The 15,999-nt window shown below is 41.8% G+C and overlaps 1 protein-coding gene across 3 annotated transcripts in view; it reads left to right on the top strand.

Moving 5' to 3' along the window:
* The window catches only part of ogdha (oxoglutarate dehydrogenase a), a 74,549-nt gene that overhangs the window by 54,240 nt on the left and 4,310 nt on the right, over positions 1-15,999 (top strand). For all 3 annotated transcript variants that reach the window (XM_046346551.1, XM_046346550.1, XM_046346552.1), the window contains 12 exons: positions 3,173-3,319; positions 3,425-3,515; positions 3,658-3,837; positions 4,155-4,283; positions 4,429-4,608; positions 6,110-6,262; positions 6,365-6,467; positions 6,555-6,683; positions 6,896-7,046; positions 7,225-7,352; positions 7,733-7,911; positions 13,330-13,401. In XM_046346551.1, the coding sequence (XP_046202507.1) occupies positions 3,173-3,319; positions 3,425-3,515; positions 3,658-3,837; positions 4,155-4,283; positions 4,429-4,608; positions 6,110-6,262; positions 6,365-6,467; positions 6,555-6,683; positions 6,896-7,046; positions 7,225-7,352; positions 7,733-7,911; positions 13,330-13,401 (1,642 nt within the window). The remainder of the gene's footprint in view (positions 1-3,172; positions 3,320-3,424; positions 3,516-3,657; positions 3,838-4,154; positions 4,284-4,428; positions 4,609-6,109; positions 6,263-6,364; positions 6,468-6,554; positions 6,684-6,895; positions 7,047-7,224; positions 7,353-7,732; positions 7,912-13,329; positions 13,402-15,999) is intronic.

The following is a 15,999-nucleotide window of genomic DNA, read 5'->3' as shown; positions in this document are numbered from 1 at the left end:
AGATGAAACCAAAATATAACTTTTTGGTAAAAACTCAACTTGTCGTGTTTGGAGGACAAAGAATGCTGAGTTGCATCCAAAGAACACCATACCTACTGTGAAGCATGGTGGTGGAAACGTCATGCTTTGGGGCTGTTTTTCTGCAAAGGGACCAGAATGACTGATCCGTGTAAAGGAAAGAATTAATGGGGCCATGTATCGTGAGATTTTGAGTGAAAACCTACCATCAGCAAGGGCATCGAAGATGAAACGTGGCTGGGTCTTTCAGCATGACAATGATCCCAAACACACCGCCTGGGCAATGAAGGAGTGGCTTCGTAAGAAGCATTTCAAGGTCCTGGAGTGGCCTAGCCATTCTCCAGATCTCAACCCCATAGAAAATCTTTGGAGGGAGTTGAAAGTCCGTGTTGCCCCGCAACAGCCCCAAAACATCACTGCTCTAGAGGAGATCTGCATGGAGGAATGGGCCAAAATACCAGCAACAGTGTGTGAATACCTTGTGAAGACTTACAGAAAACGTTTGACCTCTGTCATTGCCAACAAAGGGTATATAACAAAGTATTGAGAAACTTTTGTTATTGACCAAATACTTATTTTCCTACAATGTGATTTTCTGGATTTTTTTTTCTCATTTTGTCTGTCATAGTTGAAGTGTACCTATGATGAAAATTACAGGACTCGTCTTTTTAAGTGGGAGAACTTGCACAATTGGTGGCTGACTAAATACGTTTTTGCCCCACTGTATGTATCGGGGACTACTTCCGCAGGAGACAGCTATCACTCACAACCACTGCTTCTCTGCTCGGAGCCTTTTGAAGTGGAGTACAGGGCACGTCGTCTCTCCACTATTTCATGAGGAAATGGTTCATTAATAGAGAATGGGGTATTTTTCAATTCTCTACCCTGTTGCAACAAGGCAAATTTATTTTTGTAGTGGGTTAGCATAGCTACGATCGGACGGGGCCTTCCCTCTACTCTGCCACCAACTGGTGTGCTCTTTGAAAATCAATTGTTTGCACCTGTTCGTCCGTCATCTTGAGATTGTTTCATGAACACCCTGACTTTTTCCTCCGTTGACTGATAGTATTCATCCTCCTTTTTTCCCATTATAACAATATTATTTCTCATACTTCTGCACTTTAGATCAAGTAATTCGGCTTTCGTTTTATCATACCGTAGCGCCTCTGTAGTGTCTTTTAGGGAGTCCACGGTAGATTTCAATATCTTATTTTCCGCTCGTATTTCTTCCATTGTATTACTGCAATCCATTCCTGTTTTTAAGGCCTCAGCCTCCCCCAGTTGCCCAGGCAATAAATCTGTTTTTTTTTTAGCTGCTTGCTTGTAAGCAATGCTCTATCTTCTGGAAACATGGTTATAAAAATGTCCCCCTCCAATTTTAAGTTCGTAATTTTAGACTGCGGCTTTCCTCCCGTTTCGCTCGCAGAACTCGAGGAAAGGTCTCCTCGTGTTCACTTCGATATCCATTTATTTTTCTAGCTGATCAGGAAATAGTTTGATTCTCTATATTATCACTTAATCCTCAATTTTTGTGATTAATTCATGGGACAAGCTGTGCCTACCACGCTGCCACCTGCCACGCCATCGACAGCAATACTTGACACATTGGAAAGAATTTACAAAATAACTGAGCAAACTAGAATGCTATTTGGCCCTAAACAGAGTACACAGTGGCAGAATACCTGACCACTGTGACTGACCCATAATTATGGGCATCTTTGACACTACTTACAGACTTGCAATTGAGAAAGGCCACCAAAGGCAGACCTGGCTCTCAAGGGAAGAGGGGCTATGTGCACACTGACCACAAAATGAGGTGGAAACTGAGCTGCACTTCCAAAACTCCTGCCAAATGTTTGACCATATTAGAGAGACATATTTCCCTCAGACGACACACATCCACAAAGATTTTGAGAAAAAATCACATTTTGATAAACTCCCATTTCTATTGAGTGAAATACCAGTGTGCAATCATGGCAACAAAATGTGAACTGCTGCCACAAGAAAAGGGCAACCAGTGAAGAACAAACACCATTGTAAACACAACCTATATTTGTTTATTTATTTTCCATTTTGTGCTTTCACTATTTGCACATCATTACAACACTGTATGGCATTTGAAATGTCTTTATTCTTTTGGAACGTTTGTGAGTAATGTTTACTGTTAATTATTTGTTTATTTTACTGTTGTTTATTATACATTTCACTTGCTTTTGCAATGTAAACATATGTTTCCCGTGCCAATAAAGCCCCTTAAAGTGAAATTGAGTTGAGAGACGTGGAGACTGGAATAAACTACAAAAAATGAACAGAGTAGCACACATCAATGTTGCAATTTCGATTACAATTCTATTCATTGTGCAGCCCTAGAAGCAACTACTGTTGTCAATGTTGATGATGGGAAAGTCAACTTTCTGTCAATCATTTTTATTTCTCAACTCTAAATATTGAGCTCTAGCAGCTATTTTACAAGCAAGATAATTGATTCGGCTTTGAGATGCTGTGTACGAAATGCACATCGGCCCTTGCGAGTGCAGGTGTCATTGGGCAGTAGCCAAGTTTTTTTTTAGGATATTGAATTTACTGTTTTATTAATACATGGCTACCAGCAGTGGGTATTATGTTTAGAGTTAGCAATATAGCTAATGTGTTTTGAGTTTTACTTACTCAGGAGGTGAATTAGCCCCAAATCAATTAGGCTATGATAATAGTGCAAATAAAGATGTAGGCAAATGAATTGTTATTGAACAAAAAATGTAATATCAATAGCCTAATTGTCAATCCAAAATACGAGTCACTGGATTAGGTTGCACATAAAAATATTGTTGGTCATGTATTCCTGCATGGACATGTTAGATGAAACAACATATTTCTTGAATAGCATCTTAAGTCTTACACCCCTAATAAAGCACAGTGAATGACTTTATAAAATGATTACACATTTTTCTATTGCGTCACGCCACAGATAATTTTTTAGGTGTGAACAAATCATGGGGTGGCACCACCAGAAAGTTAGTGCCACCAGGTGATTTTTTTTCTTCTCTTGAGCCCTGCATTGGACCAATCCTGCAAACTAATATCATAGGAGATTTCTGGAGTCCTTCTCTCCAAAGGGATATGGCCATGTGATGACGACGTGCTTTGTGTACTGCAGGTTCGAGGAGTTCCTCCAGAGGAAGTGGTCGTCAGAGAAGCGCTTCGGCCTGGAGGGCTGCGAGTCTCTGATCCCCGCCCTCAAGACCATCATCGACAAGTCCAGTGAGAAGGGTGTGGAGAACGTCGTCATGGGCATGCCACACAGGTGGGTAATAACAAAAGGAGCACAAGGTGAGGGGATGCTTGAGTTTCTGCAACATGGTTTGACTTTCAGCCTTCTCTCCTCTGACACATGCTCACAATCTCCTAGGGGTCGTCTGAACGTGCTGGCCAACGTCATCCGCAAGGAGTTGGAGCAGATCTTCTGCCAGTTTGACTCTAAGCTGGAGGCTGCTGATGAGGCGAGTCCCATCTAGCCCACCCACTGCGATTCTTGACTGCACTAATTGGAACACAACTACTGAATTGCCTGAATGTGTGGCTCTATTGTAGATGCCTAGCGGTATTCTACTGCTAGTATGTTTGACTCTGTTGTTGTTGCAGGGCTCTGGTGATGTCAAGTACCACCTGGGGATGTACCACAGGAGGATCAACCGTGTGACGGACCGCAACATCACTCTGTCCCTTATGGCCAACCCCTCCCACCTGGAGGCTGTGGACCCCGTGGTGCAGGGCAAGACCAAGGCCGAGCAGTTCTACTGCGGAGACACCGAGGGACACAAGGTATGGACCGGCACCGCTGGTTTTACATTTACATTTAAGTTTTGAACACTGTTTGAATACCGGCGTATTTATTTTTCTCAAAGTGACAAAGGAGTACTTGCAGAGATCATAGTCCTTTTGTGTACTGTAGAAAGTCGCCCTTTCGGTTCGATCCCTTTTTCTGCCCTTCACTTACACACTGATCTGTACCGGATAAGTGGAACTATGGTTTCCACCATATCGCTTTCACCAATCTGACTTTATTTGATGAGTTATTACCTCAAGCAAGAATGGATTGTAAGTGTTCTGCATTTGACGTTGGATTGTTTATGTTCCAGGTGATGTCCATCCTGATGCACGGTGATGCTGCCTTTGCCGGTCAGGGCGTTGTGTACGAGACCTTCCATCTCAGCGACCTGCCGTCCTACTCCACCCACGGCACGGTGCATGTGGTCGTCAACAACCAGGTGTGCGCACACACACGCCAATCTAACCACTGACCACACCTGGTCTGGAGAAGATACAAATCGTCTTTGTTCCAGCCATGGTAGAAAACCAGTGGTTGTGTGAATGGCTGGTGTGCTAACCCTCACAACCCCTAACTTCCCCCAGATTGGCTTCACCACTGACCCCCGTATGGCGCGCTCCTCTCCATACCCCACTGACGTGGCCCGGGTTGTCAATGCTCCCATCTTCCACGTGAATGCTGACGACCCTGAGGCTGTGGTGTACGTGTGCAACGTGGCCGCCGAGTGGAGAGCCACCTTCCACAAGGACGTGGTGGTGGACCTGGTGAGTATAGTTCCCTAGGTACAGATCTAGGATCAGCTTCCCTTCCCCCAATCTTAACCTTAACCATTCATGGGGGAAATTAATAACTGGCCCAAGGTCACGGGCTGTGTTTGTGTGTGCAGACCTGCCAACTTGCACGCATTTTGTGTACCATGCACGTAATTTGAGGTTAAAGTATGCTGATACGAAAAACTATCCTAAAATAAGTTAGCAAATGTAAGTAAGCATTTCACTGTAAGGTATACACTTGTTGTCGTCGGCGCATGTGACAAAGTTTGATTTAAAATACACAAAAATCGTTTTTTTGTTGGGACATTGTGGTATTTGACTCAACCGTCTGAAGTTAGAGCTGAGCTTGCTCCAGCCTGACCCCCGTCGTCTTAGTACTATTTTCTTCCCTCGAACCGGATGGCATTTCCTCAATTCGTCTGATACCTCTGATGTGTGAGGGAAAAGGGTGGGGAAAATGGAGAATGACTGTTTGCTAAATACATTTTCCTAAATTGTATGTGTTTGTCAAGCACATAACCATTATTATTTCATAGTTAACACCTTAACTAAGGCGTCATTACGACATGGTAGTTAGCTACAGTGTTTAGTCACCAAACGAGAACACTTTCTTGCCAGGTAGTAGGAGCGAGCTCATTTACGGGCATGGAAACATGTGCGCTGTTGCGGTAGTTCAGTGTGCGTCACTGCGTGGATGGAAACAGACACGCCTTGAGACCTGTTCCGCTCATGGCGTCCACAGAAAGTTATATTGGACTGTTAAAGATTAGTAGGCAAATGTTAATTAATCAGTTCTTGATCTGTCCTCTTGATATATCTGTATGTCAACAGTAGACTGCTAATGATGTGATATTAGTCCGTTCACAAATGTTGAATGAATGGTAGCCAATAGTCAGACCTAACTTGATGGATTAGGTCAGGGATGGAGATCTAAAACAGGTTAATAGGCCTAGTTCAGTTGTTTCATAGTACACTAGACTATCCACATGGACATCTATTAATTAGAATAGTCATTACCCCTACATTTAACCTAGAAAAATGTGTCATTGAGACCACCTCTAATTTAATTTAGGATCATACACAAGTCTTCTGTGTTGGCTACGTTGTTTGATATAATTTAAGACCTTAGGTTTCAGGAAATAGCCGTTACAGTTGACTAACCCCCTCTGGACCTCTCCCCTACCCAATCTTAGTCCTACATCAGCACCACCTTGTCAGAAAGTCCTAGTGAGAGCCCTGATTTGTACATGTAAACCGTTTTCTAGTTAGCTACTGAAGAGCAACTAATTATCAAGAACCCATTAAGTCTATAGCCTACAATTCCTACTGAGGCAGTCTTCTGCCAACCTCCTTATTAGGCCCAAAAAATGCCTATTATTTGGGCAGTGTGGGTGTCGTGCATGCCGTCGCCGGGGGGGTACCGCCACGGCGTTGATCAGGTTGGCAGGTCTGTCTGGGTGTGTGTTTATTAACAATGTTTGTGTGTCGGCAGGTGTGCTACCGGCGGTTGGGACACAACGAGATGGACGAGCCCATGTTCACTCAGCCCCTGATGTACAAGCAGATCAAGAAGCAGAAGGGAGTGATGCAGAAGTATGGCGAGAAACTTATTGCAGAGGGGGTCGTCACGAGACAGGAATATGAGGTCAGAGCTCAACCACTTCGACCATATCTCTCACACTCTCCATAGAGTAGAGCCGAGGAGTCACCCTCTCCACTTCTGCCTTCCATCTCCCTCTCTCTACAGGAGGAGATTGCAAAGTATGATAAGATCTGTGAGGAGGCACATGTTCGCTCCAAGGATGAGAAGATCCTCCACATCAAACACTGGCTGGACTCTCCCTGGCCTGGTGAGTGGGTTAACAGCTCACAGACACACATACACACATACACAATGCCGTGTGTGTTGTAAATAATGGACCTGTGTGTGTGTGTAGGTTTTTTCAACCTGGATGGCCAGCCCAAGAGCCTGACCTGCCCGTCCACTGGTCTGACTGAGGAGGAGCTGACCCACATCGGTCAGGTGGCCTCCTCAGTGCCAGTCGAAGACTTCACCATCCATGGAGGTGAACCCTACTCTAAACCATAGAATTAAGAACATAATAATATTATGGATCTCTATGCCTTTTAACTTTTAAATCCTCTGATGGCGGGAGGTGTCAAAAGCAAAAGAGCCAAAGTGCAGAGTGAAGACATGGCCCTTTTATTGACTCTGGTTGTGTACACACAGCAAGATTTTTCACCCGGTGACAAGTGTCTGGTTTGCACTCCTCCGTAGGTCTGAGCCGTATCCTGAAGGCCCGAGGGGAGATGATCAAGAACCGCACGGTGGACTGGGCCCTGGGAGAATACATGGCCTTTGGCTCTCTGCTCAAAGAGGGCATCCACGTTCGCCTCAGCGGCCAGGACGTGGAGAGGGGCACCTTCAGGTGACGAGAGGGACTTTCAGTCCCAGGCAAATAAAATGTTTCCATTTTTGAGCATGTCATCTTGAGTGTGTCCCAAATGATGGTCTCTGGTCAAAAGTAGGGTACAGGCTGCCATTTGGGATGCAGATCTTGTCTCTTGTCCCTCATTGTCCCTGCTGTGTGTTTCCCTCCCTGCCAGTCACCGACACCATGTGCTGCACGACCAGAACGTGGACAAGAGAGTTTGCATCCCCATGAACCACGTGGCCCCCAACCAGGCCCCCTACACCGTCTGCAACAGCTCCCTGTCGGAGTACGGCGTGCTGGGTCAGTCACTCTCCACCTCACAATTACTGTGAAAACATTTACTATGGAAACAGATTCAGAGAAACTGGGAAATATCACAGGAACTCTCATTCAAATAATCTCTTACTACTATCTCCACCCGCTACTAACTGGGGACTCACACTTGGCATGATAATCGGGGACCTAGCGACCAGTCATTTTGTATGAAAGGAGACACACAGCGACCTAATTGTCAGCGACGAGAGCGCAAGCAACCAACATTCACAACGATACACCAACCCGGAGAGATTTTAACCTTGATCGCTGACTATCTCGGCAAATGAGTCCTGAGTTAGGAACCTCTCTTTCTCACTCATTCTCTCGTTCTCTCTTTCTTTCTTTCCCTCGGTCTCTGTTGTCAGGTTTCGAGCTGGGCTTTGCCATGGCCAGTCCCAATGCCCTGGTCCTGTGGGAGGCCCAGTTCGGAGACTTCCACAACACAGCCCAGTGCATAATCGACCAGTTCATTTGCCCTGGCCAAGCCAAGTGGGTCCGCCAGAATGGCATAGTCCTGCTGCTGCCCCACGGCATGGAGGGCATGGTGAGTACCCCATAGCACCAGTTGAAGGGAGGAGATGGCGTTTCAAACAATTGTTCATAATCATTCCTTTACACTACATGCTCATTTAAGGGTTTTCTTTATTTTTACTCTTTTATTAACTGTACAATAATAGTGAAGACATCTAAACTATGAAATAACACATACGGAATCATGTAGTAAAATATATTCTATATTGGAGGTTCTTCAAAGTAGCCACCCTTTGTCTTGATGACAGCTCTGCATTTTCTCAACCAGCTTCATGAGGTAGTCACCTGGAATGTATTTCAATTAACAGGTGTGCATTGTTAAAAGTTAAATTTAGGAATTTCTTAAGTTTGAGCCAATCGTTTGTGTTGTGACAAGGTAGGGGTGGTATACAGAAGATGGCCCTATTTGGTAAAAGACCAAGTCCATATTATGACAAGAACAGCTCAAATAAGCAAAGCAAAACGACAGTCCATTACTTTAAAACCTCTTAGAGCTACCCCCCTACTTTGTGCAATTTCCACCTGAAGACATACCCAAATCTAACAACCTGGAGCTCAGGCACAGAACCAAGGATATGCATATTCTTGGTACCATTTGAAAGAAAACACTCTGAAGTGTGTGTAAATATGAATTGAATGTAGGAGAATATAACAATAGATCTGGTTTAGATAAAACAATAAAAAATATATATTTTATTTTTGTATCCTCTTTAAAATTAACAAGATAAAACAAACATTCAGATAGGATGATGGGGACAATTTCAGTGAAAAATATAAGAGGGCAACAGTACTTGTGCAAATTCTCAAAATGAGTGTGCTACATGACATTTATCATGAAGTCACCCAGGTGTCCCACACAAGTAGCCTAAATGTACCCAAGTTCCCAAATTGGTGACGGTATACATTTTGAAACAAATAACTATATACAAAATACCAAAATGGTATTCTAACACACACCACCCAAAATAATTGAGGGAAAAAAATGAAGATAAAAATGGGGGGGGGAATAATTGTTGATGAAAAAATATATGGGGAAAAAAATATATATATATATATATATATACATTTACAAAATAACATGGGTAACTAATTTACACACTTTTTCAATATTTGGAAGACCCTCAAATCAAATCTGGCTCTGCCAGGTGGAGATCACAGTGGTTGTAGAGGGTGCAACAGGACAAGCACCTCAAGAGTAAAAGTGAACAGTTTAGGGTTCCATAGCCGCAGGCAGAACAGTTGAAACTGGAACAGCAGCAAGGCCAGGTGGACTGGGGACAGCAAGGAGTCATCATGCCAGGTAGTCATGACGCATGGTCCTAGGGCTCCGGTCTTCCGAGAGAGAGAAAGAGAGAATTCGAGAGAGCATACTTAAATTCATACAGGACACCGGATAAGACAGAAGTACTCCAGATATAACAAACTGACCCTAGCCCCCCGACACATAAACTACTGCAGCATAAATACTGGAGGCTGAGACAGGAGGGGTCAGGAGACACTGTGGCCCCATCCGATGAGACACCTGGACAGGGCCAAACAGAAGGATATAACCCCACCCACTTTGTCAAAACTCTACACAATATTGTGCTGCTGATGCCAGGTGCCAGAGCAGTCTCTTTCTGCTGTAAAGCAGAGGGTCACCAAGCATGTGGCGCAGGTGATGGGGGACTTAATTTTGCAAAGAACACAGAAACGCCCCCACGCTGTGCCCTTTTGGCCCTGAGGCACGTCCATGTCTGCAGAGTTACATTTGGGAAGATGAACACCACTTGTGGCAGGAGCTGGATGAACCAGCTTCAGTGGGGGATGGAAACCTTGGCCCTGGGGGCTGCCATTCGGAGTCAGTGTCACTGTGAAAGGAAATGTTCAGTTAGAATAGTGTTGGGGAATAATCAGAATTAGTTGGGTAACATAGATAAGATGTTTTATTTTCATGATATGCTTATGAGTTACTTCTCATCAGAATGTATCTTGTTGTACTATAGTGGTGGCCATTTGCAGTTATCTGTTCTCTGTCAGGACTAAGTTACTTGGGCCGCAGAGAGGGGAGGGGTCAAGCTTGTCTTCATATGTAAACATATCTTTTAAATCAATTATCTCTTGGCTCCACAATGTCTGTGTGTCAGTCACTGTTTTTCTGTGATCTTGTCAGAGGGGTGCATTTTGATATTATATGCCTGTTGATAGGTTTTGTTTTATGGTCCTTAGAGTGAGATAAGAACATAGTTTACGAGACAAAGCTGAACGATAATTTATAGCCAATGCTGTCTGGCTATGTGTGTCTTTGCTATAAAGGATCTCGGTTGCAATGTGTAAGGACTCTCAGAGAATTCATCGATAGACACTGAATTGATCTGAGAGTCACAGGGTTGTGATGGAGCTCATATAATTAAAGATGGACTTTATGATAACTCTGACTTGTGTGTGGTTTGCTCTCATGATTTGGTAAATACAGGACATTTCCACGACAATAGTTTCACATATGAGCCCTGTATCAACAGGTGTGTGTGTGTGTGTGTGTGTGTGTGTGTGTGTGTGTGTGTGTGTGTGTGTGTGTGTGTGTGTGTGTGTGTGTGTGTGTGTGTGTGTGTGTGTGTGTGTGTGTGTGTGTGTGTGTGTGTGTGTGTGTAATATATATATGTGTGTAATATATATATGTGTGTAATATATATATGTGTGTATAGTATGTGTAATATATGTGTGTATAGTATGTGTAATATATGTATATATGTATGTATGTATATATGTATATATATATGTATGTATAGTATATATATATATGTATGTATAATATATATATATATGTATGTATAATATATATGTATGTATGTATAATATATATGTATGTATGTATAATATATATGTATGTATGTATTATATATATGTATGTATAATATATATATGTATGTATGTATGTATATATGTATGTATAATGTATGTATGTATGTATATATGTATGTATAATATATGTATAGAGTACAGGGAACATAAAGTTGAATATATTATTATGACCTGCTAGATCTACTGTCTCTTTTATATTATGACATTTCAGCTAGATCTACTGTTTCCATTTCACTTTGGCCGTTGTTGTGGGCCTGCCCTCCCCTCAACAGCCTCAAATAGGCTATTTCATGTGGGTTGGGGTGGGGCGGCAGACACACGCATCTCACATTTCATTACATTACATTATATATTTTATATATTGCTTCTAAAAATAAATAAAAAATAACATATTTTATATTATTAATTCCAAACAAGGGCATTAGCATGAAAAGAACTTACCAGTCCAAAACGATGTCCTCTCCCGTTCAAAAAAAATATTCCTCCACAATCGCTAAATGAATCGTCCTACAACAATCTCTGTCTCACTTTCCCAATCAATTTATTCTAAAATTGTGTGTACATCTGTGTATCTAGACTTAGATTTAGCTTTCCCTTACTTGTTCGCCATACTGATTGATATATAAACAGCTGAATCTGTGAGTTTACCAAACAATGCAGTGCGTAATATGTTTCTCCTTCCGGTAGGAAACTTCAATAGCGAATGACTCTCTTTACTCTGGAGCTTACTACATGGGTTGGTCTTGCAACACATAAACATGACCTATTGCCGTTTACCTCAGCTCATTGCCTATCTACCCAGCTAGATTTCAAGACGATCAGTGGTCATTGGGTTAAAATACAGTCAATCAACGAAACAGCGGGCAAATCATTAGTGCACAATGATGTCATGACTTGTTGTCTTCAAATCGGTTTCTTTCAGTCAATACGTCCCTCGAAATAACCCATCTGGTTTGATTGTGTTTACAAACAAACCAGTTGATTGCAGTGAAACCAAACATGACTGGAAAAGTCACGTTCTGTGTGGGTTATTTACCTGGAATGTGTCGTTGAAAATGAAATGAGACTGAATTCACGACACAAGCGGTTCACAAAATGTTTCGTGTTAGGCCATAACTGATTTTATCAAACAAAAGATAATTCATTGTGTAACAATGAGCTTTGGAATTGCAAACAGACGAAGATCGTCAAAGGTAAACAATTTATTTGAATGCAGTTTGTGATTATGTTACGCCCGTGCTGGTTGAAATAGTTGTTTTTTATGGGGCTCTATGCTCAGATAATCGCATCGTATTCTTTCGCAGTAAATCCTTTTTTTTTTAAATCTGACAACACAGTTGGATTAGTAAGATTCTAGGCTTTCGATACATGAGACACTTGTATTTTCATGAATGTATATGACTATTTATGTAGCGATCACCGTATGTTGTGGAATTTCAGCCCGCCAGCGTGTTCCGTGCTCAGAGAGGTTAAGACATGAAGGTCAGTCAATCCGGAAAAATTAAAGAACTTTGAAAGTTTCTTCAAGTGCAGTCACAAAAACCATCAAGCGCTATATTGAGACTGGCTCTCATGAGGACCTCCACAGGAAAGGAAGACCCGGAGTTACCTCTGCTGCAGAGGATAAGTTCATTAGAGTTACCAGCCTCAGAAATTGCAGCCCAAATAAATGCTTTACAGAGTTGAAGTAATAGGCACATCTCAATGTCAACCGTTCAGAGGAGACTGCGTGAATCAGGCATTCATGGTTGAATTGCTCCAAAGAAAACACTACTAAAGGACACCAATAATAAGAGACTTGCTTGAGCCAAGAAACACCGGCAATGGACATTTGACCAGTGGATATTCTTTGGTCTGATGAGTCCAAATTACAGGTTTTTGGTTCGGATGATCTCTGCATGTGTGGTTCCCACTGTGAAGCATGGAGGAGGTGGTGTAATGGTGTGGGGGTGCTTTGCTGGTGACACTGTCAGTGATTTATTTAGAAATCAAGGCACACTTAACCAGCATTCTGCAGTGATATGCCATCCCATCTGGTTTGGGCTTAGTAGGACTATCATTTGTTTTTCAGCAGTACAATGACCCAACACAAATCCAGGCTGTGTAAGGGCTATTTGACCAAGAAGGACGGTGATGGAGTGTTGGATCAGATGACCTAGCCTCCACAATCACCCGACCTCAATCCAACTGAGATGGTTTGTGCTCAGCATATGTGGGAACCTTCAAGACTTTTTGAAAATCATTCCAGGTGAAGCTGGTTGAGAATGCCAAGCGTGTGCAAAGCTGTCAAGGCAAAGAGTGGCTACTTTGAAGAATCTAAAATATATTTGGATTTGTTTAGCACTTTTTTTGGTTGCTACATGATTCCATATGTGTTATTTAATCGTTTTGATGTCTTCACTATTATTATACAATTGTAGAAATTAGTAAAAAAGAAAAACCCTTGAATGAGTAGATGTCCAAACTTTTGACTGGTACTGTACTTGAAAATAGTTTATTAAAAACATTGTTAATATGACGGTTATTTTATGCTTCCATAATCGTTGATTTTCTGTGCCAGCCCTAGTGACCTCACTACTCTCCTCCACAGGGCCCAGAACACTCCTCTGCTCGTCCAGAGAGGTTTCTCCAGATGTGCAACGATGATCCTGACGTGCTCCCGGTAGGTCAAACCCTCACTTCTAATCATTCTGCACTGCCTTTTGTACCCAAAGGGCTGTTCATGTATTCTAGTTCATGCCTGACATTGACATATCTTGACATTTTCTTCCAAATAGAGTGGAATCTATGTCTAAGGTGGTGGTATTCAAACTTTTTCAGCAGGGACCACATTTTTTCCCCAAGAATTTCTCGCAACTCATATCTAATGACACAACCTTAAAATCTATACATTTCTATTTTTACATCAACAAATAACCTTCGATTTATTGCATGTTCATCTCTTATCAACATGAAAAGAATCCAATAAATACATTTACTCAATAAAATTATATTTTTCAGATTCTCTTCAAAAACATTTGTATATTTTCCCATGGAATGTGTATTTTTTTTAAAATTATTATTACTATGTTTTGGGGGGGGGTTGTGACCCAAGACTTTGTATACCACTGCTCTAGGGTAATATTAAGGTAATTTTGCAACGGAAACAGATGGTTGAAGTGTCTCCGGCACACTGTGTACTAGCAAATGTATACGTCGGTCACATCTACTGAGGGGGTACAATATAGATGTGCCATAAACAGAATGTGAAATTCAAATTTAAACACCCCCAAAGCTTCAGTGGCATGGTACTTAATGTGAGATGAAACCGGAACTGGTCCTTGCTAGGACTGTAGAGGTTCTGAAATTTTGTCAGTCTGTGATTGTCATGCAAATAAATACCAGTCTCACGGTAATTGACCATTAATTAACATAAAAACACATTTAGCATTTCCAGCTTCCCACTATAGCCTATAAGCCACTGATGCGTACCTTTTTTCAACATCTACATTTTTTAAGTCTAATAAATCAATTTAATATAGCCTACACTATCACAATAACTCCATTATTTTAGGCAGTTGTAAAGAAACATTATGATATGTTGGCTACACTAGTTCATTTAGCAGGTATGATTTGCTTAATTCCCGTGGTATTATTTTATAGTAAGACCAATACAATTGAACATGAGCTGAATAAAATAGAAAGGATATTTTGCGACTAATGATGATTTGAAAAGAGTCATGAATGACAAGCGCTCTGCTCTGTTTCTTGTGCGGGCTGCACAAACACAATCATTCACAATTTGACAAGCACTTGATAATATTTTCACTGACTATTCTCAATTTAATCTGGTCTTTACATATAGCCTACTAATATTCACTATTAATACAAAGGTATGTAGACACCCCTTCAAATTAGTGGATTTGGCTATTTCAGACACCCGTTGCTGACAGTTGTATAAAATCGAGCACACAGCCATGCAATCTCGAGCACACAGCCATGCAATTCACAGACAAACATTGGCAGTAGAATGGCCTTGTTGAAGAGCTCAGTGACTTTCAGTGTGGCACCTTCATAGGATGCCACCTTTCCATGTTTGTTTTAAGCCTATCCCAATCCTTAACCCTTACCTTGACCATTCAAACTTAATGCCACTGTAAGCATCTGCCTCCAAAGGTTATAAGTTGTTTTTGAGATTTTTGTTTTAAACTTATCCTAAACCTTAAGCCTTAACTAAACCCTTATGAGTTAATGCCTAAAATATCCCTAACCTTAAAAATGTGGCATTAATGTCTAAACTTAACCTTAAACGTTGATGTTTTCAATAACTTAGAATTTTGACATTTTAGAAACATAAATTAACATCTACTTCTGACGTGAGCTAGTTACTGTAGGCTATGGGCTCTCCAACTGTGTTCCAGGTGTCTTGGGCCTATAGGCTACGTTTGGAGTTATTTAGCCACTTCAGTTGTGATGCAAACCTTAGCAACACACACAGGCCTTATGGGCTAGGCTACATGATGCCTGATTTTAGCTAGTCTTAGACTGCAAACACTGGAAAACATTCACATGTTCTAATATTCTCACCGTTAAGATTATTCTCAATTTAATCTTGCCTTTACAGTGCATTTGGAAAATATTCAGACCCCATGACCTTTTCCACATTTTGTTATGTTACAGCCTTATTCTAAAATCGATTGTATTGTTTGTTTTTACACCCAATAACCCATAATGACAAAGCCAAAACAGGTTTTTAGATTTTCTTTGCGATTTTATTCCAAAAAAATTTAAACTCACATTTACATAAGTATTCAGACCCTTTACTCAGTACTTTGTTGACGCAACGATTACAGCCACGAGTCTTCTTGGGTATGACACTACAAGCTTGGCACACTTGTGTTTTGGGGAGTTTCATTTTTCACTGCAGATCCTCAAGGTTTGTCAAGTTGGATGGGGAGTGTTGCAGCACAGCTATTTTCAGGTCTCTCTAGAGATGTTTGATCAGGTTCAAGTCCGGGCTCTGGTTGGGCCACTCAAGGACATTCAGAGATGTGTCCCGAAGCCACTCCTGCGTTGTTTTGGCTGTGTGCTTAGGGTCGTTGTCCTATTGGAAGTTGAAGCTTTGCCCCAGTCTGAGGTCATGAGTACTTTGGAGCAGGTTTTCATCAAGGATCTCTGTACTTTACTCCGTTCATCTTTCCCTCGATCCTGACTAGTGTCCCTGCTGCTGAAAAACATCCCCACAGCATGATGCTGCCACTACCATGCTTCACTGTAGGGA

Source organism: Oncorhynchus gorbuscha, linkage group LG04, assembly GCF_021184085.1.
Source record: "Oncorhynchus gorbuscha isolate QuinsamMale2020 ecotype Even-year linkage group LG04, OgorEven_v1.0, whole genome shotgun sequence".
In the NCBI taxonomy this organism is placed as follows: Eukaryota; Metazoa; Chordata; class Actinopteri; order Salmoniformes; family Salmonidae; genus Oncorhynchus; species Oncorhynchus gorbuscha.
Note: the sequence above shows the minus strand (reverse complement) of the source record. Positions and strands in the feature narration are given on the sequence as shown.